Raw genomic sequence first — 26,979 nt, 5'->3', positions numbered from 1 at the left:
TTTGCTGCCTTCATCGACAAAATGGGTGACTTTAATTCATCCATCCTGAACTCCTTAGCCAGGACTGATGATGTAGTTGGGAGACAGGAGGAGTGTAACCTTGATGAGCCCACAGTGTGGTAGAGGAGACAGATGCACATCCAGAGCATCACAGAACACACATCATAGAAGATAGGACAAGATACCCTGATTGATGATTGGTCTGTTACACAGCCCAGAAAAGAGGACCAGACCCTACAGATAAAATTGATATTCTTTTTGCTGTTGTTGTTTGTTTGTTTGTCTTTGGGCCACACCTGGCATTTAGGGGTTACTCCTGGCTCTGCACTCAAAAATTGTTCCTGGCAGTTTCAAGGGACCATACGGGATGCTGAGGATTCAACCTGGGTTCATTCCGGGTCAGCTGCATGCAAAGCAAATACCTTGCCACTGTGCTATCACTCCAGCCCCAAAATGAATATTCTTGATCATACCCTTCCTGAACCAGGAGGTGCTGGGAGGACCTGAGCAATCTGTCTAAATGGAATGACTGATATTTTATATAATAATGTTAATTATACCTACAGAAAGCATTTAATAATATCCACACTTGTCTCCTTCCATGTTTGTGTCAAGCCTTATGATTTGATGGGGAGTCACCATGTCTGCACCAGAAAGTGCCCAAGAGGTAGTGAGGTCTGTCCAACTGGGAAGATTGAGAGAGTTGGGGTGATGGAGAGGACAAGGAAAATCCCAGGAAAGGTTCTTAGAGATGGAAGAGGAAAAAGAGGAGGAGGAGGAGGAGGAGGTAAGTAATCTAAAGCAGGCCTGGGAGAGAGAGAAAGTAGGCTGAAAGCATTCCATTCTGAGTTCCTCAGGGTAGGATTTCAGATTTGTTTATCTGTCTTGAGGGACAGGTGCAAGGACTGGTGACAATGGTGTGACTCGAACCAGGTTTCTTCTTGTGTCTCTTTAGGCAAGGAGAGCCCCGCAGGGGTTGCGCTGCCACTCCTGTCATCTGGCTGACTGTGTCTTGGCCTGTCTGTGCAGATGGTGAGGCCCGATCTGCATACTGAGCTCTCCCACCTCCACACCAGGTGCACTTTCTGGAGCAGCAGAACAAGATGCTGAAGACCAAACAGCAGTTCTACCAGAACTGCAAGTGCTGCAAGAGCAACCGGAGCTAACATTCACCAACACTACTACATTGAGACCTCAGGTGGGAGGCCAAGTGCATAGAGGCCAACAGTGGGAAGCTGCCATCAGAGATCAACTACATGCAGGAGGTAGGAAGGCAGGAGGAATTAAAAGGTTACTGACAAAAGCCCCATCTCTTTTGTTGGGAACTCTCCATCTCTGTGCCAGTCACCACCAGTATTCTTGTTTGTTTGTTTGTTTGTTTGTTCTTGGGTTATACCCAGAGGTGTTCAGGGCTCTCACTCCTGGCTCTATGCTCATGGGTCACTCCTGGCCTTGCTCAGGGGTTGATATGGTATGCGGAAATCAAACCCTGGTCTGCATCATGCAAAGCAGAAGATACCCTCTATGCCTTGCTATCTCTCTGGAACACCAACATCCAGGGGTCTTTGAATTGCAACAGATCTCGACCTTGCCTTCTCCCTACCCTCATACTCCTCACCCACCACAGTGTGAGCAGCAGAATTGTCTGCAAGGACCACTACACTGGTGACCAGCAGTATCTGCAATGCCTCAGTGCCCCCAGCAGTGGGAACCTGGCATCAGATGGACAGAACTACAGCAGCTGTTGCTCTGAGCTGCTTCATCACCTAGGCCAGTGCAACGGGTACAAGCTCTGCAAATCCCATAGCCAGACATCCAGAAAAGCCTTCAGAAACCAGCTTGTTACAACCACCGGAAACTGCTGTCTTCTGAGTTTGCTCCCTCTTCCTCTCTTCCTTTGTTCAGGAAGGACAGGATATGCTCTACCTTTCTGGCCACTGTGTCATCATGTGTCAATGATGGTGTCCTTACCCAAGGCTGAGATCCATTCCTGGTCAGGGCCACTTGGGAGGCTTGGAAGGGACAGAATGACCCTATAGCACAGATGGGGCTATATTGGGCATGTTGTTGTCTAAGACCCCATACTGGCCTGGGGGTGGATGGAAGTGGTTCAGTTCCCTCCCCTTCTCATGCATGCTCTTACATTTGCCAATGAAGTTCACAAAGCACAAATAATATGTTCTGAGACTCTCTCCCTTCCGGACTGAACTCCATTTCCTGCTTTCCCCAAACAACAGAGGAGCTGGTCTTAGTCTGTCCCTATCTCCACATTCCCGAAGGGGGGACTCTCACCCACAGCCCAAACACTCCCCACCTCCAAGGGAGGAGGAGAGGAAGGGAAGAGAGAAGCCAGAAGACCAGTCTTTGAAGAGAAGGGCCAGGGGGCCGGGCGGTGGCGCTAAAGGTAAGGTGCCTGCCTTGCCTGCGCAAGCCTTGGACGGACAGCAGTTCGATCCCCCCGTGTCCCATATGGTCCCCCAAGCCAGGAGCAACTTCTGAGCACATAGCCAGGAGTAACCCCTGAGCGTTACCGGGTATGGCCCAAAAACCAAAACAAACAAACAAACAAAAAAAAAAAACAAAAAAAGAAGAGAAGGGCCAGGTTCTGGACCTCATGAGGGCAGGGACACAGGTGCACTTCCTCCTCTTCCACCTCAACAGAAAACTTGGTGACTATGAGAGCAAAGTCCCCTTAAATGGCATCCTCATGCCTGCCCCACTATCACCTACAGAGGATGGGGGAACCCCACACATAACATCTCCTATCAAGAATTTAGACAGTTTCATCCAAATACCTTGCACCAGCCCCAGAGTGTCCTCCAGGTTTTCTGGGGTATCACATACCAGGTACCAGGACAGCTAAAGACAGTGGATCTGAGAGCTAGATGTGAATGTGCTGGGTAAAGAGAAGGCACCATGTGGAAACCTCTGAGACCCCATCAAGAGGTGCCTCTCAGACCACTTTTATCAGAGCTAAGCTTGCTTGCAGTGTTTCCTGCCTCCTAGAGAGACTGGCATGTTGGCCTGTCCTGGCAACACAAAGTGAAGGAGCCCGGTTCTTAGCACAGTCCCCTATGCCTCCAATCCTGGCCCTTACAAATGCTTCCCCAGTGTCCAGGACAAACCTGTCCCTCCTCCTGCCCCTACCCCATTACCCAGTGATGGACCACTAGTGACGCTAGGAGGGCAGATGCAGACTCAGACTCATCCAGATCTCAGAGACTGCTTTATTCGGGACCATCCCCACATCCTTTTCCAGACTTGCAGTATTGGGGCAAGAGGCACAGGCAGGGAAGGGTGTCCATGGGTGATGTGTGTGGAGTTCAGGTAAGGGGCTACTGGTTCAGTTAAGGGCACTCCTGCGGGTGGAAGATGTGGTCCTGAAGGATTGCAACTTGAAGGTCCCAGGACTACCACCGCTGGAGAAGTTCAGGGCGTTGCTACCCATGGTGCCCCCGAAGGTCAGCTTGCTGCCAGTGCCGCTATTTGCTAAGGTGGAATTGACCACAGCTGGGAGAAAGGAGAGAAATTCAGCATGGAGCCCTCTTTGAGGAATCTGTGGGGCTGTGCCTCAGCTGCCCCATGCCACCTCCAGCCCTATTCTCTCACATTGCTAGAACATTGAAGGAAAGAAGACTCCTGGGTGCCCTCGGGTACATGTGCCTCCATGAAACTCAGCCCACTCTGGGCAGTACAGGACTAGGGAAGGGGCCCCACCCATACTTACAGATGTTCACAGCACCTGCACCATCTCCATCCAACCTGGAGACAAAAAAGTCCTGGGTGAGTGCTCTCTTCTGTGGGCTAGATCAAGTCTAGCGCTTCAGGTCTGCCCTCACCAGGCCTTCCTGTGGCCTTGACACCAAGTGAGTGAGCAGAAGGTACAAGGGGTAGGGGGTCTGGGGGCAGGGTATAGTCAGAGCAGTCACTGACTCTTTGGCAAAACACAACAGTGCTCCCAGAGTGCTCCCAGAGAACTTGAGGCTGTGTGCAAGTTTGGGTCTCATATCCTGATGTCTAGCACATTACCCACAGCCTGCAGACTCTCTGAATCTCCTTTGCTCAATAAATGTTCATCTGGCCTGGGAGTAGTAGTTCACTCCTAAAAGAGCTCTGTTCCCCAGGCTTCAACTTACTGCAACTAGTGTGTGCTGTCTCATAGACCCATAGCAGGGTGGGGAGTATCTGACTTTCCCATGCTCTTCCAGGGCCGGGGGCATTGCCACAGTGCCTCCAGGCCCTCACCAGCCATAGTACCCTTCTGCATCAATATCACACTGGTGGTGGTTTGTGGGTGTTTGAAGTCCACTGATCGAAAGTTCAGGACACAGGGGATTCGGTACACAGGTACTCTGATTATTGACATCATTGACTGCCTCTCCTAATCCTCCTTCCTTAAGGCAGTCTGCCACTCTTCATTACTGCACCTCCAGCTTTTAGCTTAAGGCCTACTGCTACTTAATGTGCATGGAAGTACTTGGAATTGTTGAGTGAGTGAACCTGACTGTGGATGGCAGGTACAAAGGGCGGTGCTAAGCACCCTGAGTAGCAGAAACAGGTCCTACACTGGAAATTAAAAATCCAGAGACAGCTGGGTGTGTGTGTTTTGTGACTCACAGTTCCATTACCACCAAGCCCTTTGCCGTGGGGATGAGTTTACTTTGGTGTGTGTGTGTGTCAGTGGAAGGAGTGAGGGGGAGTCCAGCAGCCTCAGTTGCCCCAGTCAGGAAGGCTAAGAGCAAGACAGGTGTGAGGAAGCTTGCAGGCACTAGACTCACTTGCAAATGTGGGCAGGGAGAGGCAGGCAAGTTGCAGGCAGCAGTAATGCCATAAAAGGATTTAACACAGTCTCAAGCACTCACAAAGAGGGGCTCAATTGTCTACAGCTAGCAATTTGGGTGATTTTTCCTTTCTTTTTCTAAATAAACATCTGCTTCTGCCTTACTTTATACTTGTAACTTGAGATTCGTACTTCCCACAAAATCTCCTAAATTGCTGAACTTCTGGACTTCAGCCTGGACATACCCCAGGAAAGGTGTGTGGAAATTTGGTATCTATCATCATCCTGTTAGTGGGCAGGCATCCTCTGCCTGTCCCTGAGCCATTGTCCCTGGATCCCACTGATGCAGAAGCCTTCCAGTTTTGACTTAAAGAAGGAAAAAGAGGCCCAGAATAGGCCCATTTGCTGACCCTAAAATGGGACTGTAATATCCACAGTGGAGAGATGCATGGGAAAGGACGTCTTGGCTGGGACAGCAAGGCCCTGTGCCCCAGATCATCTGCACACTCTTCCCAGAAGCCTCAGAGATCCAAATCCTCTTACTGCAAAGACTGGATGCCAATCAGGGACAAGACAACCCTGCAGAGCTGCGGCTTCTCTTCCTCCTTCCTTGCCCTCCTTCCCACTGCCAGCCTGTAGCTACCAGCCGCTCTGCTCCCCACCCTGCTATCATCAGCACCCAGGCACTTAGTTCCCCACCCACTGTTCCCTTGTCTTCCAATTCTTTTCCTCTCTTGTAATCTGAGAGAGAGAGAGAGAGAGAGAGAGAGAGAGAGAGAGAGAGAGAGAGAGAGAGAGAGAGAGAGAGAGAGAATATCCCCTGCAGAAAAAGACACATAGGGACAGCTTGTAGGTTGATTTCCATCCATTCCCAGGCCCCTCTGTGCCCCACAAATGCTCCCTTCCCAGCCTCTCCTTACCGGCTCTCCTCGCCCTCCAGCAGCTTGCGGTAGGTGGCGATCTCGATGTCCAGGGCCAGCTTCACACTCATCAGCTCCTGGTACTCGCGCAGCTGCCGTGCCATGTCCTGCTTGGCCCGCTGCAGGGCGGCCTCCAGCTCGGCCTGCTTGTCCCTGGCATCCTTGAGAGTCCGCTCCCCACGCTCCTCCACCTCGGCAATGGTGGCCTCCAGTTTGGCACGCTGAAGGGCAGGAGGGGGTTGTGAGCAGATACTGCCTTACTGCCTCTATGCTGCACTAGGCTGTAGGCCACTTATTCATGGTGGTTCTGTTAGACCCCCATCCACCAAGAAAGTCTGCAGCTAAAAATATTGACTTGCCAGCTTAGTGGTAGAACACAAAGTCCATGGCTCAGTGGTAAATCACATGCCAGCACCAAAACTGTGAGTCTCCCAATGCTGGGTTCCAGTTCTGGCGTGGTTGGCTACCTACCACCCATGACATCTTGGACATGATCACCTGAGTTGTTATCAACTCCTTAGAATTAAGCCGAAGTTTCCTCTTTTCCACAATAGCAAAGACCAGAGGTCTACCTCCCGATTGTTGCAGAGAGATCATGTGAGGTAAATAAGGTTATACATAAGTTCTTGGCACAATGTCTGGAATTTAGTAAGAGCTTATAAACTGTTGTGATTACTGTTATTTTAATAAAGGCTATTATGATTTATAAAGACCCAACCCTCAGCCTCCAGGGACATAGAGGCTGAGAAAGAATTCTGGGGAAGAGATCCAAGACCATGGGATCCTACTTTGAGTCTCCAAATATCTGTCAGATAACAACTAAAACTACATTCAACAAGGAGCCAATTATATGACCCCAGAATCTAGAGCAGGGAAATGCTACCTCCAAGCTTCAAAATGTATAAATTTCTATGCGACTGTAGCATTCCTTCTGCCAGGGGGTTATCCCCCACCAAGAACTGGAACCCAGAACCCAATACCAGAATCTAGTCTGGCCCAAGGCCCCTCTAATTAGCTACAAGGCTGCGATGGCCCTCTCCTTCTTCTCACTGTCTCTGGTCTCTATCCTCTCCCTCTCTCATGCCCACTGCCTCTGCTCCTCTGCCCTCTAGAAGTTTACTCTTTGTTCCTTATCCATTGGTCATACTGTTCCACTGGTGCCACCTTAGCTGGTGCCATAGTACTGCCTCTAGGTCCCCTCCCCAGTGGTCAGCACAAGCTTTGGGCCCTGCTCTGTAAGAGAAGATGGCCTAGGAAAGCTGTAGGCAGGAACTGCATCCATTCATCCTCTCCTTTGTGCCTCCCCCACTACCTGGTGGAAACAGCTCATTTCACAGGTGACCCCTGGTTCTGCACTGGGGCAGAGCAGCCTCCACCCTGGCGCAAACAGGCACATAGGGCTAGGAGAGGAGGACTGTGTCTGGGTAAATCACCCCCACATTCCATCCCCCTGCTTATCTCCCTGCTCCCTGAAGCAGCTGCCTTCCCACTGCAAACATATGGGTGCTGCCTCCCCCACTGCAAACATATGCTTGTCCCCTCCCCCAGCCGGGACTTGGGGACCCTCCCTCAGCAACACCTGCGCCTAGCACATTCTCTTGCCCTGATTGCACCACAGTGCTGGGGAAAAGGATGCAATGAACCCTTCAGACAGATCCCTGCTCTCATGGCGATTTTAGTATTCCAGGGAGATGACAAGAACTAATTTCATTAGACAAAAAAAGTTCTAATTGGGACAGGTGCTTCTGGCAACTTCAGACACAACTGGAGGTGGCTGGGGTGGGAGAGGAGGAAAGTATCCTAGTGAGGTCACCTTGTCCCCCCCTCTCCCACCGAGGAAGGGGTAGCTGCTGGCAAAGCTGGGAGAACGGCATTCCAGGGGAGCAATCATTTCTCAGGCCCTGAGGCATGTGTGTGCTTAGAAAATGTAAGGCATGGGGTGGGGGAGTGGAGCAGGCTTAGGCTGGTGTGGCCAGAACATATCAGACAGAGAGTTCTGGAAGGAGAACATAGAGGTTCCTTCTGGCCTCTGTGCTCCCACTGTCACAGCTCCATCCAGCCCCAAAGCTAGTGCAGGACAAGTAAGTGTTCAAAGTCAATTTGGAGGGTGGGTCTTCTCTAGGACTCACTGAACCAGGACATTTAATCCAGGAAATCTCCCAAATGGACTGAGAAGAAGCATGAGCTGAGCAGATTATAGGGTTGGGGCCAGTGGGGAAGGGGGCCAACCTCCTGCTCCTCATCCTGAGCTTGGCCTAAAAGGCCCAAAGGAGCAGACCAGTTAGGCTAGGGAAGGGCGGAGCCAGGGCAAGGTAGGCGGGTCCAGGATTGACAGTAGAGCTGGAGGAAGCAAGGTAGAACAGAATAAGGCAGGCTGGGTGGTTGCAGAGTGGGGTCAGGTGAAGCCGGCAGAGCTGGGCGGAGGCAAGGCTGGGAAGGGTGGAGCCAAGGTTAGCTGGGTTGAGAACGAAGGAACTCCCTGACTGGGCAGTGTGGTCATGGAGGGAGGGGGCAGGGGGAACAGAGCCAGTGGAGAGCAGGGCTGGGCAGGGCTGAGAGAGAAGGGTGGAGCCCGGGAAGGAAGCAGAATGGGGTCAGGGCCGGGCACTGGGTAGAGCAGGCCAGAGGCAGATAGAACACTAGTCCCACCTGGTTCTTGGTAGTGTCGATCTCAGACTGCAATCTATGGATGGTCCGGTTCATCTCTGCAATCTCGTTCCGAGTATTCCGGAGTTCTTCCCCATGCTTGCCAGCCTGGGCCTGAAGGCTCTCGTACTGGAGGCAGGCACAATACACGAAAGTGAAAGTCCGGCAGGAGCACTCTTTTTAGATGACAGCTCCACTCCACATCCAGGGCGACAGAGCTGATGCTCAACAACCCTCACCCAATGCCAGAAGGCTGCACTGCTCACAGTGATGTGGGGCAGAGGTTTTGTTTCCACTCTGCTATGGCAGGGAGGACAAGGATGAACTCCCAGGGCCTATCTGCAATGATAAGGAGTTCTTCCCATTTTGGTCAGTCCCAGTGCTGGGGAAACACTGGAAGTCTGAGCTTCTCATCTGTTCAGCACCCTCCTCACCAAACCACCCACTTTACAGATGAATAGAATGAGGTTTATACAAAGGAAGCTCTGTCTGCAGATTACATGAGTCTAAGGAAGAAAGCATGAACCCAGCTCCCCAGGCTGGTGGTGCCTGTCCTCACTCAGGTACTATGCTACCTCACTAACTCTACTTAAAAATGCTTCTTTAGGGTCTAAGAGCTAGTACACTAGATTAGGCATTTTCCTTGCAGGCAGCCAACACAGGTTTGACACACAGCCACAGCATATGGTTCACTGAGAGCACTGCCAAAAGTGATCTCTGTGCACAGCCAGAAATAAGCCCAGAGCACAGGGTGTGATCCAAAAACAAACAAAAAGAAAGAAAGAAAGAAAGGAGAAGAAAGAAAGAAAACCCTCTACTACCTTTAAATCTTTTCTCCACCTGCCCCAAACCCCATCAGTACTTGCCTCAATGAACACATTCAATGTTTAAACCCAAGGATCCAGGATCTAGTCCTCACTTTTCCATCTACTTAACTGTGTGCCATGGATTACTTAACCTGTGCCTTAGTTTCATTGTTGGTAAAATGAGAATAATAGTGTCTGTCTACAAGGGCTGATCTAAGGGTTAAATCGGGCCACGAAGGCTGGCGCCACAATACAGTGGTAGGGTGTTTGCCTTGCAGTCAGCCAACTCAGATTCAGTCCTGAAACACCACATGGTCCTCCAGATCAGACCACCAGGAGTGATCCGTGAGTGCAGAGCTAGGAATAAGCACTAAGCATAGTCAGGTATGGCACAAAAGCCTAAATCAATCACCATGAGTAAACCATGCCTGGTCTGTGAGTGCTTGCCGGATTTGGCTATCGTAACATTAATCTATGCCTCCCCTCCAATTGCTCCCCATCAGACTATGCTCTCCCCCAGGATTTCAACTCCTCTTCTGTGGAGTCAGAGAGTGCCACTGACTCACCCCCCTTGCCTCACAGAACAGTGGAACCCAGGACAAAAGTCTAGAGACAGGAAAGTAGCAAGTCACCCACTGAGTACCACCCAACCAGGAGAACTCCAGCCCCTCACACCTTGGTCTGGTACATGGTCTCGACCTCAGCCCGACTACGGTTGGCGATGTCCTCATAGTGGGCCTTGACCTCAGTGATGATGCTGTCCAGATCCAGGGAGCGGTTGTTGTCCATAGACAGGACCACAGAAGTGTCCGAGATCTGGGACTGCATCTCTGCCAACTCCTGTAAGAACCAGATCGAAATTCAGAACTTAGGACCTCCCTGTTCACACACCTATCTAGGTTTCCCCACACACTAGAAGAGCAAGAGGAAGACGAAGCTGAAGCAGGTCTGAGTCTACTAGGCATGAGTGTGTAGGCCAGCAACTGCTAAATTGTTCTACACACTTGGCCCCCTGCAGAATCCATGAGCCACTTCTCAAAGGAGAATCTGATGGAGTGATAGGGGATAAAGAGATGACAGCATGTGACACATTATGGGGAAATCCTAGTTGTGATGGTATGGTGTAAGCACTTCTGTAATGGAGATATAGTGCAAACCAGTCAGGCTCCGTCCTGTACCAATTTGGCCTTAATTTGTTTGTCTTTTGGGGGCACACTCAGCAATGCTCAGGGGCTATTCCTGGCCCTGTACTCAGGAATCACTCCTTTGTGGGCTTAAGGCTCATATGAGATGCTGGGAATCAATCCCAGTCAGTTGTGTGCCTTGTGAAGCACCCTACCTTCTGTATAATTACTCTTACTCCCACATGGTGGAATTGTTCGGGAAAACCCATCTATATTACACTGTTCATGGGGGAAAAGTGATTTATTTTTATTAAAATATATGTATAGGACTGGAGTGATAGCACAGCAGTAGGGTGTTTGCCTTGCATGTGGCTGACCTGGGAAGGACCCTGGTTCAATTTCCGGAAACTCATATGGACCCCGAGCCTGCCAGGAGTGATTTATATTATAGTAATTATTATTATATTTATTATATATGCAGGCTTCCTCTTTCAAGTCTATGATCTCTCCTCTTTAACATGTATCTCCTCTTTCTGCTTTTTTTCTATGCCAGAGAAGCCCATGTTCTCTCTTGAACATATATTCCTCCCTGCTCACATTTTTCTAAGTAAATTTCTTTCAATAAAAACTATCTTGCCTGAGGATGGAAAGATAGTACAGCAGGTAAGGTGATTGCCCTACACTCCGGCATCCCATATGGTCACTTGAGTACCACCAGGAGTAATTTCTAAATAAAACTATCTTGCTTCACACACATAAATGTATACATATATATAAAATATATCAATTTATGTAGGAAAAGGCAGATACAAGATGTTAAGAGTGAATAGATTTGAACTGTTTTCTTTTTTTGGGGGGGGTTGTTTGTTTGTTTGTTTGTTTGGGCCACACCCATCGGTGCTCAGGGGTTACTCCTGGCTGTCTGCTCAGAAATAGCTCCTGGCAGGCTCGGGGGACCATATGGGACACCGGGATTCGAACCAACCACCTTTGGTCCTGGATCAGCTGCTTGCAAGGCAAACGCCGCTGTGCTATCTCTCTGGGCCCATATTTGAACTGTTTTTAATTTTTAGTTTTATTTTATGTTCTGGACATTTTGCAAAATGAGTGTGTATTGCTTTTATAATGAGAGAAAAATAATCAATACACATACATAGTATATAATACCATATATATTATGTATATTGATTTTAAAGCTTCAAGGAAGCTGTATGTGCAGACAAAGACTAGATTAAAGGAAGCTGAGAACTTGTCTGTAGTACTCTTTAATGTCCTTAGTCAGCCCTACCAAAGACTGGACCACTCCATCTTCTGCCAAAGATAAGTAATGTTTGGAATCCTAAGAGAAAAAGGAGCTAGAGAAACCAGGGCAGGTAAATTTGAAAGATGTTAGGAACATATCTGCCTAATGAGAGCTTGATTTTCAGTCCCTCTGTAGGAAACCTTGGGCATTCCTGTCTCAACACCTGGGACTTTCTGTTATACCAGTTATGTTCCCTAGCCTTTTAGTTTCATTCAGCTCCTCCCCATGCCCCTTCCTGACAAATGGTCATTTTTCTCCAGAAGGTCAGACCTGAGTTCAAAAAGATAAAGAATAGATAAAAAACCAATCTCCCTCCCTCTTCCCATCCCCCTCACACAAACATACACACAGATACCAGGTAGAACAAATGGCCTTAGTTAGGGAGGGTATATAGGATATGGCATGACTCCCATCCTTAAGATACCCACCATCTGATGGGAATGTGGCACTGGTGAAGGGATGTGTTCTATTTATGACTGAAATCCAACTACAATGTTGTTTGTAATCACGGTGTTTAAATAAATATTTAAAAAAAATAAGATACCCACTACTTCATAGAGGTTCTTCAAAAAGTTTATCTCATCATTCAGGGCTTCCACCTTAGCTTCTAACTCCACCTTGTTGATGTAAGCAGTGTCCACATCCTGTGGAGAGAAAGGGGACACAAAAAGACATAGAGAAATATACCTCATTATTCAGAAGTTAACCAATCCATAGGTGTGAATTCGATGACTCTCATGGCTGCCTAGCTGGCCCACAAAGCCTAACCTCCACAAGCCCAGCCTATGTGATAGACCTCTCCATGCATCCCAGGACCAGAAGAAGCTCACAGCACTGTAGTCTAGAGTAGCCTGACACTCACCCCAACCCTTCAAATCTAGTATTTGGTCATTCCTAAAGGATTGAATAGTTTTCTCTGCCACTGTGGACTCTGTGACTTTGAATAAGCCACTTCACCTCTGAGAAGCACAAATTCTCATCAAGCAGGAAAGCATAAAATCACTCAATTCTCAGAAAGCCCTTTCCAAAATGGGAGAAATCTCAGTGCTGGAGGCTGAACTTGAAGGCTGGTTGCTGACTTTGATGTTTTACTTCTGAAAAATATTTTTCCTGATGTTTCAAAACTTATTCTTTCATAAGGCTAGACACCTCTGGGAGGGACCACATGACCTCCTCCCAGAGACTCTAGAACCCACCCCTCCACATTGCATTTCTGTGATTAGACCCTGAACACTGAAATGAGAGTGTGTTGAATCAGAAAAGTAAGGTTTTCCTAAGGCCTCCCAACCAGTTGCCCATCTCCAGACATGGAGTGCTCACTCAGCCCATCCTGCTCACTCAAGGCTGACCTGAGCCTCCATTCTGAAATGAAATATTCCAACTATGACAGAATTTCCTTATTTAGAGCATAAAGGACCCTTTCTAAACCACATCCTTTGGTGTTAATTCTAACCCCTCTAGACCCAGAAGCAAATCTAGTGAATCAACACACACACACACACACACACACACACACACACACACACACACACACACACAGAGTTTTTGCTTGAAGGACCTGACTTAAACCTCTCCTTCCTGTAGCTCCTGGACCAAACCTTGTGCATAAGTCCTACCTATGGCCTGCCATGTGGTCCCCTGTCCAATGTGTCTTTAGCCATAACTCCCCATTTTACTTGTCTGCACTCTCACCTTCTTTATCACCACAAACTCATTCTCAGCAGCTGTGCGGCGGTTAACTTCATCTTCATACCTGAAATAGAGGTGGAGGGGGATTAGCATAGGTTTGCCTTTAGCCCACTTTTTGTTTAACTGTGAAAATCTGCCCCATATCATCTTCACCCCACCCCCAGTTTCAACCAGAACACCAAATGCCTCTGACTTTTTCATCTGCCCAATCTTAAAAATTAAAGTGTTTCTATGAGGTGGGAGGAGGGGGAAGCGAGGAGGCATGGAACAGACTTGAGTATGGGACAAAGGCCATGGATACTTCGAGCAAGAAAGCAAATTCTGTAGGGACTCTTTTCAGAGAATCAGTGCTGGTGTCCCTATACTGCTTACCCAGTGCTGCTTCCTGTGTACATATTCATTAATCCCCACCATAGCTTCTAGCCATGGAATCTTTGGGGATGGGAAGAGAAAGGCAGAGAACTCTGACCAGCTGTAGGCTATTACGTGACAAAAGCCCAGACTTAAAGCCTGGCTATGGATTTCCAAGTCAGGGACTTAGCCACGAATTGGCTCACTGCCTGAGAGTGAACCTGAGCAGGAGGAACCTTGAGTATGCAGGAAGGGAGTAAAAAAAAAATCCCAACAAGATGATCTCTCCTTGCTTACAAACTGTTTTCACCAGCTGACCAACATGGATCCAAGAACTATGGCTAAAAGACACTGGCCTTGCCTTACCTCATTCCCCACAGCTACTCTCCTAGACCTATATCTTAGGAGGCATCAGCAAAGCAAGATACAGGGCAAGAGGGCATGATAGCCTAACTCAGATTTCATCTGGGGACCCACAAACAGCGTCAGAGACAAAAATCAGCTGTAATCAGCTCAAAGGTACAGCAAGAGGATGTTGGAGCTACTCTGTTGGGGAGCTCGGGGTGCTCAAGCAGCAGAGTCCTTCCAAAAGCCCAAACTTCCCAAGTCCCACTCCCTTGGATCCCTAGAATAGTTCTGGAAAGAGCTTCAGGCTACCAATCCATTGGCTGGGCCATGGGTGGCTAACAAGTTTGACACAAAGAGCCAAACTTTTAAACTGTGAGAGTCAGAGAGCCACACCATGCAGTGGCCTGCCAAAACAGACAAACACTCACACAAAAGCATATAATTTTAACAATAATATATTAAACACATAAGAGGCAAAGATCCGTGGTCATTTTGGCCGGGAGCCACATGCGGCTCGAGAGCCATGTGTTCGCCACCCCTGGGATGAGCCAATGGTGAGGACAGTTTACTGGGCCCTGAACCTGAGCATCATTTCAGTGCTCTGCCTAGATCCCAGGAAAGTGCTGGAGGGTTACAGGTTAGGCAGTGTGTGCACACACATGCATGTTGTCATGACAACAGTTTTTGACTGAGTGTCCCAGGCCATCCCTGCCTAGTACCTGTCTGCTTCCACCTGTTGTGGGATTAATCCTGTTGACTGTTGCCCCAGGGAAGTAGAGGGGAGCTCCCTCAGCAGAGGCCTTTGTTTGTTCTACCTCCAGTCAGAGTCAGAGTCCGAGTCCACTCAGACTTAGTCATATACCCCCAGCTCCTCCCCACAGTGCCCCCTGGGTTGGAATGCTAGACAGAGCCACGCCCAAGCCTCAGGCTTAGGTTCCTTTTTGACGAGAACAGGGGCACTTCAAAGGGCTCAAAACAACACCCTGTGCCCCCTTCCCTTCCCTTCCTCACAGCCTCCTGAATTCAGGCTCCTGCCATGAGCAGACATGCCCCCTTTCAGCTGCTGCAAGCCATCCCACATCAACCAGTGGGCACTGCCCTTCCCCACCCACGAACCCACCCTGGTGGCTTTCCAGGGCTCTTCCTATGGGCCAAACCCCAAATCCAGGTCCTACTTCTCCCAGTGATGGTTTATCTCAATCAAGATCCTGCCTAACTCCTCACCTTAACAAAATGGACTTGTTCTAGAATAATCTTTAAGGGTCCTGCCATTTCTGACGCACCTATCAGAGGTCGCCTGAAGCCCTACTCTCTCTTGGGGTCTTGGTCAGTTACCCAAAGGACATAAGCGTGGGGTGGGGCTGGGAGGAGCTATATCATGGGGAGAAAACAGAAGAAAAGATCAAACTCGCTGAGAAACTACAGCAGGGACAAGTAGGAGAGAGATGGACATGACTCTAGTGACTTCCCTTTGGGGAGTTGCTATACTCAGCATCTCCTGAGCTTGCAGAGGGGCAGCAAATGAGGGACAGGGGCTCCAGGGTAGTACTGGGAAACTCCAGGTGGTATTGGGGAACAGTACTTATTCTTGAAGTCCTCCACCGTGTCCTGAACATTGCGCAGCTCCACTTCCAGATTGCTCCGATTAGCTTGCAGCCCCTCCAGCTGCCTCTGCAGGTCAGCAATGTGGGCTTCAAAGATGCTCGGCAGGCGGCTGCTCTGATTCCCCTTCTGCTTCTGCAGCAACTCCCACTTGGTCTCCAGCAGCTTGTTCTGCTGCTCCAGAAACCGTACCTAGGAGGGAGTGCAAAAGGGAGCTGCTGTGGACCAGATCCTGCCACTATACCTCAACAGACCCTTGAAATCACTCGGTTCTCCCCAACCTCACAGCCCAGGTACACACACCTCCACCACACTCAGGGCCGACCCCCTCCTGGGTACCAGATGTGACCTGACCCCTTCCTTCAGACTGGATTCCCCAATCAGTGTTCGATGAGCATCTGCTATGTCACCAACCCTGAGAGCACTCAGTGTGGGAGGGCAGTGGGACACAGACACCCCCCCCCAAAGCCAGCTGATCAAGCAACACAAAAGAATCCTGGGCTTGGGGAAGCCCAGGGTATTCAGCTAACCTGACGAATAGGTGTGGCCAGAGAGGGGAAGAGATGCAGGGTAGGGAAGCGAAAAGGAAAGAGGAGCAGAAGTGATCTGATCTAGTCTAAGGGAGGAGGCCAGTCAGAAGAATACACTGAGCCAGCCTTTTAGCTACAAAGGCAGCAATCCCATAAACCCAAATAAAGCCTGGCAGCTTCCTCCAATTCCCACTCTCATCCACTCTCAACCCACCATAAGCAACATCCAGTAAATTTCTAAAATGCACCTTCTGGGGACCACTCAGGGCCCTGCCTGAGAATGGGGCACCTCACCTCCTATAATATAAGTAGTGGTGGCCAGATGGACATGGCCAGAAAGCAGGGAAGGGAAGAGCGTGTCAAGCCCTGACCACACTGCCCTCTCAGGGAAACGAATCTGGATAGAAATCACTGCTGGCCATGACCTGTGTGTGGAGTCCTCAAAGATGATCCTGGCAGCAAAAGTCTGGGACAAACCCAGCACCACATTTGCAGGAGGAAAGGTTGGGAAAGGAACACCTTTTGTGGAAAGACAGTTTGGATACCATGGGTTCTGTGTCCCTCAGCTTCAGGGCTCCCAGGGAGAGGAGCACCCCATATCAGCTACATACCTGTTATTAGGGACCCCTGCACTCGCAGAGGATCTAGGCCAGAGTGCCTGGGAAGTGGCTTGGCACAATAAAGGCATCTTACCTTGCACTGCTCAGGGGATTATAGGGGACCCCAGGAGTCAAACTCAGGTCAACCATGTGCAAACTAGAGTGCTACCCCTCTGTACCTTGTCGATGAAGGAGGCGAACTTGTTGTTGAGGGTCTTGATCTGCTCTCGCTCCTCCTGGCGCACCTGCTGGAGGCCAGGGTCGATGTCCATTTGCAGTGGGACCAGCAGGCTCTGGTTGACGGTGACAGCGCGAATGCCGGGGCCCCCGGAGGCCCAGGCGCCGGAGTGTGCAGCCAATCGAGGCCTCGAGGCGCCCAGGCCCAGCAGGCTGCGGCTGCTGAAGTGTCCGGAGCGCCCCACACTCGAGCGGGGTGCAGAGCGCGAGCTGAAGGCCTGGCTGCTCAGGTGGATGGACATGGTGGCGACGGCTGAGGACCCAAACTCGCCGACCCGGAAAGCGGCCGCTTTTATCCGCTAGGTGCAAGCGGATCGCCTTTCACTGGCAGGGGCGGGCCTGGCCGACACCTGCTTCAGCCGCGAGGCCCCTCCCTGGGCCGCGATTCCGCCCTCGGCGCCGCCCAGCTCACCGGGCCCTGCTGGCGATCCGAGGGGGAAAGGTTCAGACAAAGACCCCACCACCACCCAGAGCCCCTGAAGCATGCGGACGCAGGGAATCCCGGAAAGCAGCTGTACCAGCTCATCTGAACCAGGTGCATGCATGTAGGGCAGTTACCTGGAAGAGGCTCCAGAAGACAAATACTCAAGTTTTGAGACCAGAGAGCGCATAGGTCAAGGGACAAGTGGTTTGGGGCAGAGGTGGACAAAAATATTTACTCTTCTCCAAGGTCCTCCCTGATTCCCACACTCCCTTTCTCCAAGATCAGCTTCTTGAAAGATCAATTGGGTTCTGGAGTAATCTGACCCCAGGGCAGAATACTAGGGCCTGGCCTAGCTGGTTTTCCTGGCCACAGAGCCCTCCACTTATTTCCTCTACAGAAACTGGGCTGAGAGGGGCATGAACCCACTTCTGGCCCCTCTCCTACCCACTCTAATAGACTCTGAAGCCCTGAGGCCCATGGGAACAGTTATCCTGGACATAAACCTTCCCCCTCCGTGTCACATTCCTGACTGATGATTTCACTTGTCCCAGGAAGGGGACACCTGGGCGTGGTGAGGTGGCTTTGTGGATGTCTGTGTACCTTTATGTTCTACATATGCAGGCCTCTTTTCACTGCTTGCACCTGTGACTTATATGGGATGCTTGCTTAAGCCATGGATGCTGTCTTTCAGGGCGGTAGGCAGACTGGCACACTTGTATGCACCTCTGTGAGTACCCAAGCACGCAATGCTCTCAAATGCTCCCTCTATCCCTATGCCATTTTCTGTGTGAAGGACTCCAATTCTCATCAACTTTCCCTTTGAAGCCACTATAGAAAAAATTCCCAAGAGTTTCAAACCCAGTCCAAGAGAGGAAGCAGAGACCCCTGGATTGAGATGTCTCAATCCTAGCAACTTCCATCATAACAGACACACCTTCTGCACAACAACTGTGTCCTCTTTCCCCCATATAGCTAGAGGGGCAGGCTGAGGAGTCTTTAAGAGAGCCAGCCCACAGGCTTGCTGTCACCTAAAACACACCTCAGACCCAACCAATGAGCTGGCCAAGTTGGTCACATCAAGCCTTTATGGTGTCTAGGGTAGAGTGTGGAGGTGAAATGCCCTTTCTGGTGCTCACTTCAGTTGGACAAAAGGACTTCTGGGGAAGCCCCCTCAAAGCCCCTTTGAGAAGGCCCATGCTCCTCCTGTCTCCCTTTGGACAAAAGAATGCACAAGGAAAACTGTCTACGGTTGTGTCTTCTGCAGGGTGTGAGGAAAGAGAACGTGTGAGAATGCATATGAGTCTATGTGAGAGAAAGTGTGTGTGTAAGAGAGTATGAGTGTAGGGGTGTCTGTGTGAGAAAAAGAGTATAGAAAGTACCATATTTTCCAGCGTATAAGATAAGATGACTGGGCATATCAGAGGACCCCCTAATTTTAGACTTCCTCTCTGACTCTGGCCAATCTGAGCAGGCTTTTTATAGTGTAGATTTGGGTACAGAACATTGTCTAATTTGCATGCATCAAAAGCCTGTTTGGATTGGCTGAGTCAGAGAGAGGCGATCCTAACAGCCTTGCAGTGATTGGTGCAGGATCGAGTTGGAAAATACGCTTTGTGGCAATATCCAGACAATTTTCATTTAGCAGCCTATCGAAACGTTTTTCAGAATATACTCAGCGTACAAGACGACTCCCGATTTTCAGTTGACTTTTTTTCGTTTCAAAAGTCAACTTATATGCCGGAAAATACGGTATGTGTGTATGTAAGAAAGTGTGAAGATAGTATATGTGAAAATATACGTATGAGGATATGTATATGAGTGTATAAGTGACTGAGAATATGTGATTGTGTGTCTATGTGTAAAGAGTATGTATGTATGTGAGGGAGAAAGAGAGAGAGTTCACCTAGAATTTTCCATTGTCACTTCAACAACAGATTTTATGGTCCTGTCATATTTGTAGTCAGGAATGGTTGCACTCCTCCCCTTCCCCATCCCAATCCCCACTAGGTGAAAAAAAAATGATTGTTTAATTCTCACACACTCACTTACACAGTGCTACCTCATTCATATACAGAAAATATATCTACATGTCACTTGCATCCACTCACACACATGAACTCACAAATAAACATACATCACACATTCCAACTTCCTTACTCCTTAGAGCTTATCTTTAACTCTTTCTTCTGCTTAGTTTCACCCCCAGCATCCTACCCTTCCATCCCTCAGGTCCTTCCTACCTCCCACATTCTGCTGCTGGCCCACCTGCAGCCCCCACCAGATGTGCCCTTTAGACTATGTCCTGTCCTCACCAGGCATCCCACTCATCTTTCCCCTTCTCCCTAGGGTCTCACCCAGAAAATCCCTAGTAGGAAGCTGCTGCTGACCTTCCTGATGACCCACGACAAGTCACTTCCCCTCAGGATGGGCCACAGTGTCTTCAGCATCAATGATAGCCCCAGATTCCAGGGAGACTAAAGGACAAAAGTTCTGTCTGCTCTTAGACCCAGGTCTTCCGTTGAGCAACATTTCCCCATTCCAGGGCCTGCCCAGCTCCTGCCCCTGGACTCCTCATCCCCTTCCTGAAGTGATCCTGGCAGCTCCAGCCCTCGCCAGTCTCCTCCTGTCTGCATTCATTCTGAACCCACTCGGTGCCAGGCTGCACCCACAAACACGCTCTGGAAGGCTTCACAAGCAGGTGTCAAAGCTGAGAGACCAGAGGTCAAATTCCTGCCTGGCAAGAGTGCCAATTCCAGAGGTTCTACTAAACAGAACCAACTTTGCCTCAGACCAGGCCTACTAAGCACACAAACTTATGACAAGTATCTTCAGAGAACCCTTCCTAATCCCCTTTTCTTACCCCCAAAATCCCATTTCCCCATCTCATTCATTCACTCTGTCTCTATCTCTCTCACTTGTTCATACTCTCTGTGCATGTCTGTTTCTTTCTCTCTCTCACCTGCTCATTCTCTGTATATATCTCTATCTCTCACTCTCTTTATGTCTCTCTATCTCTCAGTCAGAAACACACACAACACACAATATACAACACACACACACACACACACACACACACACGCGCGCGCGCGCGCGCGCACACACACACACACACACACACACACACAACCCAAGCACTCCAAGCACACACTTGTCTGTCCTGCCACTCCCCACCTGGTTTCCTTTCCCCATGGCTCTGAAAAGTCAGGCTCAGGTCCTCCAGCCCTGCTCTGCTGCATTAAATTTGCCCCAGACACCATGAGACCTGACTTTGCAGAGGAAACTGGCTGCTCCCCTGACAAGAAGTGGTGGAGACATTACTTTTGACCTCCTGCTGCATTTTTAGAACCATTACTCATTGCCCATCCCCTCTGAAAACACATCCTCTGATTCCTAAAGGAAAAAAATGTTCAAAGGCATGATTTGTTTTCATTATCATGGAATTTACATGTTTGTTATTATAGCAAAAAATAGCTTGACATTTCTGCTTGGAATGCAATACTTGGTTTTTTTTTTTTTCTTTGTAAGTCATGATAGAAAGGTAACAAAGAGGTAACACTGGCTCCCTCTTTAAACCCATTTTCTCCCTTGAAAATGTATCTAGCTTGCTCCTCTCTCTGTTTCTTTTCTTATTTCCACTCTGGAGAAGCCAGTGTTCTCTCTTGAACACTTTTTCTTTCTTCCTTTCTTCTTTCTTCTTTCTTTCTTTCTTTCTTTCTTTCTCTTTCTTTTTTTCTTTCTCTTTCTTTCTTTCTTCTTTCTTTCTTTCTTCTTTCTTTCTTTCTTTCTTTCTTCTTTCTTTCTTTCTTTCTTTCTTTCTTTCTTTTCTTCCTTCCTTCCTTCTTTCTTTTTTTTCTTTCCTCTTTTCTCTTTCTTAATAAGTTTCAATAAAGCAATAGTAGGGCTCTTGCCTTGCAAGGGGCAAACTGGAATTTGATGCCTGGCATCCTATATATTCCCCTAAAGTACCACCAGGAGTAATCCTGAGTGCAAAGTCAGAAATAACTCCTGAGTATCACTGAATATGGCCCCAAAATAAGATAAATAAATAAGTTTCAGTTAAAAATTATTATTAAAAAAACAGAGGGAACATATGTAAAAGTCACCAGTTTATTTTTCAGAGGAGATGAATTCATAGAAAAAGACAAAATAAAGGAGAAACAACAGCAGATTGGGTGGTGCAAGCCAGTGCCCAAGTGCACTTCACAGATGCCTGAATCTCATAAGCACATTGGTTACCCTCTTTTATTCTCCCAATAACCATCCCTATAGTGTTATCTGTTATTTTCCTCACTATAAAGGAGGAAAAGGGCACAGGATTTTTTTTTTAAGTTTTTGTTTCACACCCGGCAGCGCTCAGGGGTTATTTTTGGTCCTATGCTCAGAAATCGCTCCTGGCAGGCTCAGGGGACCATATGGGAAGCCGGGATTTGAACCACCGACCTTCTGCATGAAAGGCAAACACTTTACCTTCATGCTATCTCTCCAGCCTCAAGGCACAGAAATTTTAGTGGGCTTGAGATTTAAGATTTTATACAGCTGTATAGAGAAACCCCAGCATTTAAATCTTGGCAGTTTAAGCAACTAGATTACTTAACTAAAAAAGAAACCAGAAAATAGGAGAAAAAACTACAACAGAAGTAGCAATGAAAGGCCCTTCTCACCTCTCACAATAAACCTTGTTTTCTCCCTAGCCCCATATGCTACTTTTTCTAGCTGTCTTGCTCTCCACTCTTGCATATACTTTTTTGTCCATCCTTCTCTTGAGATGTTTGTGGGTTGTTTTTCTTTTTTGAAATTTGATTTTCATTTATCTAAACTATCTTCTTGCTTAGGTTTCTGATAAATAGTCAATGGGGTTATCATTGCACATCTGAATGCCTGTCCTCTACCCTCATATCTAGTCACATTTTGGTTGCAATTCCTTTCCCAGAAGTTGTGAGCTTTCTGGCTTCTGGTTTACTCAATTTCAGATTTTTATGTCTTCAGAATGTGTTTGAGTCTCTCTCCTTTGCAGGTAGCCTGTTTATGTTGTTGACTGGTTTTGTGCTTGAAGTTTGGGGGGCTTTCACTTCCTAATTTTTCGAGTTCTGAAATTCCTCCAGGATATGATTAAATGCATAACTTGTCATTTATCTTGCTAGTGGACCCTTGTTACATCAGTATTTAACCATTCTCTTTAGTTCAGAGATGTTTCCTTCTATTGTTTCTACTTGATTAATTTTTTCCTGTTTTCTTTATTTGCTTTTGAGCCACAACTGGCTCTGAGCTCATAGACCACTCATTCTGAGGCTCAGGGACTATATTGGGTTTGGGGGATCAAAACTGGAATGAATGATAGCCAGGCAAGTACTTAGAGTACTGCTGTACTATCTCTCCAGCCCCTTGATATATTTTTTACTTCTGAAACAAGTATTATTTAATATAAGTTTTCCTGGTTTGACTCTGATTTTATCTTTTTCACTCTTAACTTGCCTTTCCTTGTACTTCTATTCCCTGTTGCAAGAGAGTTCCTTCATTTGTTCTTTCAGGTGACTTTCTCCATCATCCAGTAGTAGTTATTCTAACTTTGTTTCCTCCTTTGATGTTAAACTCAGATTTTTTTTCCAGAGGGAGAGTGTTTGTTTGGTTTGGTTCTGGGACACAACGGGCAGTGTTCAGGGGTTACTCCTTGCTCTGGGCTCAGAAATCGCTCCTAGCAGGGTTGGGGACCAAATGGGATGCCAGAAATCAAACTCAGGTTTGTCCTGGGTTGGCTGCTTGCAAGGCAAATGCCCTATCACTCTCTGGCCCCCATGTTTGGTTATTTTTAGTGGCACTGGAAATTGATCTCAGGGTCTCCCACATGCAAGACAAGTTACTGAGTTACATTATTAACCTAAATTCAGACTTTTGCAACGTTCTTTTTCTAGAGTATGTTAAGTAATACTTTATTAAATTTCACAAGGTTCTTACCTTATTTTTTTTTTATGGTTTTGTTTTGGAGCCACACCCAGCAGTGCTCAGGTAATATTCTTGGCTCTACACTCAAGGAATCATTCTTAGAAGGCTCAGAATGCTGAGCATCATATGGAATGCTGGGCATCAAACCCAGGTAGGCTACATGCAAGGCAAGCACCCTACATGCTGTACTATCTCTCCAGTCCCATAATTCGTTTTTTTCTTTCAATTCTATGAGATTTTCCTCAGTAATTCTCTTAGCAGTGCTCAGTGATGCCAGAGATTAAACCTAGATTGGTCATGTATGAGGCAAGTGCCCTACAACCCTCGAAGTTTTTATGCAGACATATCATGTACCCACAGTTTTCCATCTACTCACATAAACTGATTAGCTTCTCATTTTATGGTGCTGTATATCCTGGCAGACAACCAGAGAGTTTCCTTTCTCTACCTCACCCACCAGGTTCTCAGTAAGCTCGGAGAGGAGAAAGAATCCAATTAGTAGCAAAGCAATGCATATTGTTTATTCAAAGGGGCAAACCACTAGGTTTATGATGAAAAAGAGCAGCTGCCTGGCCCACCCATCTCTCTTCCCCATAGGCAATTATGCTGGATTTTAGCAGCAGTTTTCAAAGCTACATAGACCACACTTGGAAGGGCAGAATAGGAAATGTTGCCCTTTGGTGCAAGAAACTAAACATGGGGCCAGAAGACTAGCCCTCCACCCCTGTGAGTAGCTACTTGGCCCTTATTTTTTAATATACATATATATTCTTTTATATATGTATTTATATATACACATATATTCCTTCATAAACATTATATTACTTAATTTTCATATGCACATATATGTTTACTATATACATATAAAATATTATACATTTATAGTGCTATGGATTTTTATTTATTTTTAATTTTTATGGTTTGGGCTACTTCTGGCTATGCTCAGGGGTTACTCTGGGCAGTGCTCAGAAAACCATACATAGTCCCAGGGATCTATCCAATATCAGCTACCTGCAAGCACCTTAACCCCTGTACTATCTTCAATTGGATAATGCTACTTCTTAACTTTCCAGATGAGGACTCCCAACTTTAGAAAGTGAAATTTACCTCTTTCACAAGCTTCCCTCCTGATGATAGAATTGTTTTATTAGTCAAGGAGACCCAACTACAGTCATGTTTATAATTACAATTTTTCAATAAAAAAAGAAAAAATATCATATGTTATATAGATTTATATAACTTTTTCTTCTAATTTCAGTACATTAAAAAATATTCATAGCTGAGTGATGTTTGTTTTTCACCACCCAACAAACTTCTTTATTTTTTTGTTTTCCAAGGGTTGCTAAGTGCTATGGAATCCAAAGTCATCCAGAATCACCCTCACTATCTAAATTTCATGGTTTGTGTGAACATGTCACAGATTCTATCAGTTTCAGCATCTGAAGTTCTTCTCCAAACACACACACACACACACAACACACACACACACACACACACACACACACACACACACACACACACACACTACTTCCAGCCTCTGGATCTCTACTGACTCCCATTCAAAATTACTGCGGTCTTCTGGGGATCTTCCCCTATCCCATAGGAGACTCTCTCCTCTCATGTGCTCTCATCATACCCTGTGACCTGCATTCTATTTCCTCCTCTTGCTCATTTTACATCCACGTTTTGGTAAACTCTGACCCTTCAGGAGCTTTCTGAGGAAGATGAATAAGAGAGATGAAAAAATGTGACTGAAATTCTTCTCATAGTATGTACATCTGTAAAATTCTGTGCTGGAAATGCTTTTTCTTAGAATTATGAATTTCCTTCTTGATGTCTAGCTACCAGTGTTACTGCTGAGAAGGTTGAATGATTGTGACTATTACATGAAATATTTTTCATATAATAAAATCCACTACATGAAATTTTTTCTTCTCTTGCTAAGTTTGCAGATCTTTCTTGTCCCCCATAAAATGATTGAGTATTTGTGAGATACTTAGTTGGCCATTTCAATATGCAAGTGAAATTTTCTAAAATTTTATTTTGGAAAATTTTCAGCGATTTTTAAATATTTTTTAAAACCTATTACGTTTTCCTGAGACTGCTGAATTTAAATGCTCTACCTTCTCTCCTCTCCTGGTTCTAATTTTCTTTTTCTTTTTTTAATTTAAAATGGGTACAATTTTATTTTTTTAATTTTTTATTTAAACAACTTTATTACATACATGATTGTGTTTGGGTTTCAGTCATGTAAAGAATACCACCCATCACCAGTGCAACATTCCCATCACCAATGTCCAAATCTCCCTCCTCCCCACCCAACCCCCGCCTGTACTCTAGACAGGCTTTCTATTTCCCTCCTACATTCTCATTATTAGGATAGTTCGAAACTTAGTTATTTCTCTAACTAAACTCATCCCTGTTTGTTATATTGACTCTCCTAGTCTTAACTTTGTCCTTTTTCTAGACTTCCAGAATTTCTTCATAGTCTCTTCAAAATCTTTTCCTCAAGCTCTTGTTCTGCTCTTATAACTTTTTTGTTCTGTTTGGTTTGGTTTGGGGCCACACCTGGTACTGCTCAGAGCTTACTCCTGGCTCTGTACTCAGGAATCACTCCTGATTGGACTTAGGGTAATAAATGGGATGCTAGAGATCAAACCCAGGTTAATTGCATATAAAACAAGAGACTTTCTCATTTTAATATCATGATTCCTGTTATTATTCCTTTACTTATGAGGAACAGATTTTGTTTTCTGACCTTGGATCTTATTGCATTTCGTTCTTGTTTCAAGGATATCTTTTTTTTTTCTCTTCTAAAAAAATATTTTCTTTGAATATTCTATCTTCCCACTCCTGACCTCCTTTGGATTATATTTTCCCGTCTGTTTCCAGAGGTAGCATTAATAACTGAGTAACATTAATACTGGAAAGGATTGGTAAAAAAATAAATATTCTAAACCCCAGTCTGATATCTATAAATCAGACTTCTAACATTCAAGAAGTCAAATGGGAGAAGAGAGCTAGGAGTTCAATGGTTGGTTGTAACTTCCATCTTTGTTGTAACCTATCTATGTCCAACAGTACAATTTCAAAGACTAGTATAGTCATCTACAAATAAATCTGGATTATTGAGGATGGGCACATCTTACTGTTGGGGCCTATGAAGAGAATTCCAAAGTCAAATGGCTACTAAAGAGACTTCAACTTGGATAGATAGTACACCTGGATAGATAGTACCCAACTCCATTTCAATCCCCTGCATCTCCAGAGTACCATCAAGAGTGATCCTTGAGTGCAAAGCCAGGAGCATCCTTTGTGTGACCAAAAAATAAAACCCCTGAGCACCTCTGAAAAAAAAACACAAAAAACCTTCAACTAATTTGGCAGAATTTTGGGGGGAGGGGTTCCACAACCAGTTGTGCAAGAACACTCATGGTGATACTCAGCAGATTCAAATATGTTTGTTTTCCAGTCCTTTGAGCCATCTACCAGTCCCATCTAGGATTTTTTTTTAAATTATGTTTTGTAGGAGCTAGGAATATTACTCTAAAAGCATGGTGTATTGAGGTGTCCCAAATTCAATACTACATTGTCCTCCAATCAGCTTTACTGAGATATAATTTACACAAAGCCAAAGTATTCATCTTTATGTACAGGGGTGTCCCTTGTGATAAATGCAT

The 26,979-nt window shown here is 46.7% G+C and overlaps 1 protein-coding gene across 1 annotated transcript; it reads right to left on the bottom strand.

The window, feature by feature from the left end:
* Positions 1-3,209: 3,209 nt before the first annotated feature.
* Positions 3,210-17,177, bottom strand: LOC126022529 (keratin, type II cytoskeletal 7-like). Its single transcript, XM_049783478.1, has 9 exons — positions 16,878-17,177; positions 15,550-15,761; positions 13,272-13,332; positions 12,128-12,223; positions 9,828-9,992; positions 8,350-8,475; positions 5,701-5,921; positions 3,728-3,762; positions 3,210-3,510 (listed from the first exon to the last, which is right to left on the bottom strand). Exons 1-9 carry the CDS (start codon positions 17,175-17,177, stop codon positions 3,344-3,346), a joined length of 1,383 nt encoding a protein of 460 aa, XP_049639435.1. The 3' UTR covers positions 3,210-3,343.
* Between the last annotated feature and the right edge of the window lie 9,802 nt (positions 17,178-26,979).

The sequence above is a fragment of the Suncus etruscus genome, chromosome 11 (genome assembly GCF_024139225.1).
Source record: "Suncus etruscus isolate mSunEtr1 chromosome 11, mSunEtr1.pri.cur, whole genome shotgun sequence".
Classification (NCBI taxonomy): domain Eukaryota; kingdom Metazoa; phylum Chordata; class Mammalia; order Eulipotyphla; family Soricidae; genus Suncus; species Suncus etruscus.
This window is presented reverse-complemented; position numbering and strand designations above follow the sequence as displayed.

Coding starts and splice junctions, on each gene's coding strand:
- LOC126022529 (XM_049783478.1), bottom strand. CDS start 17,177: ATGTCCATCCACCTGAGCAGCCAGGCCTTCAGCTCGCGCTCTGCACCC. Junction 13,333..15,549: donor GTGGAGGACTTCAAGAATAA/GTACTGTTCCCC, acceptor CCTCTATTTCAG/GTATGAAGATGAAGTTAACC. Junction 3,511..3,727: donor TGCAGGTGCTGTGAACATCT/GTAAGTATGGGT, acceptor CCTTTCTCCCAG/CTGTGGTCAATTCCACCTTA.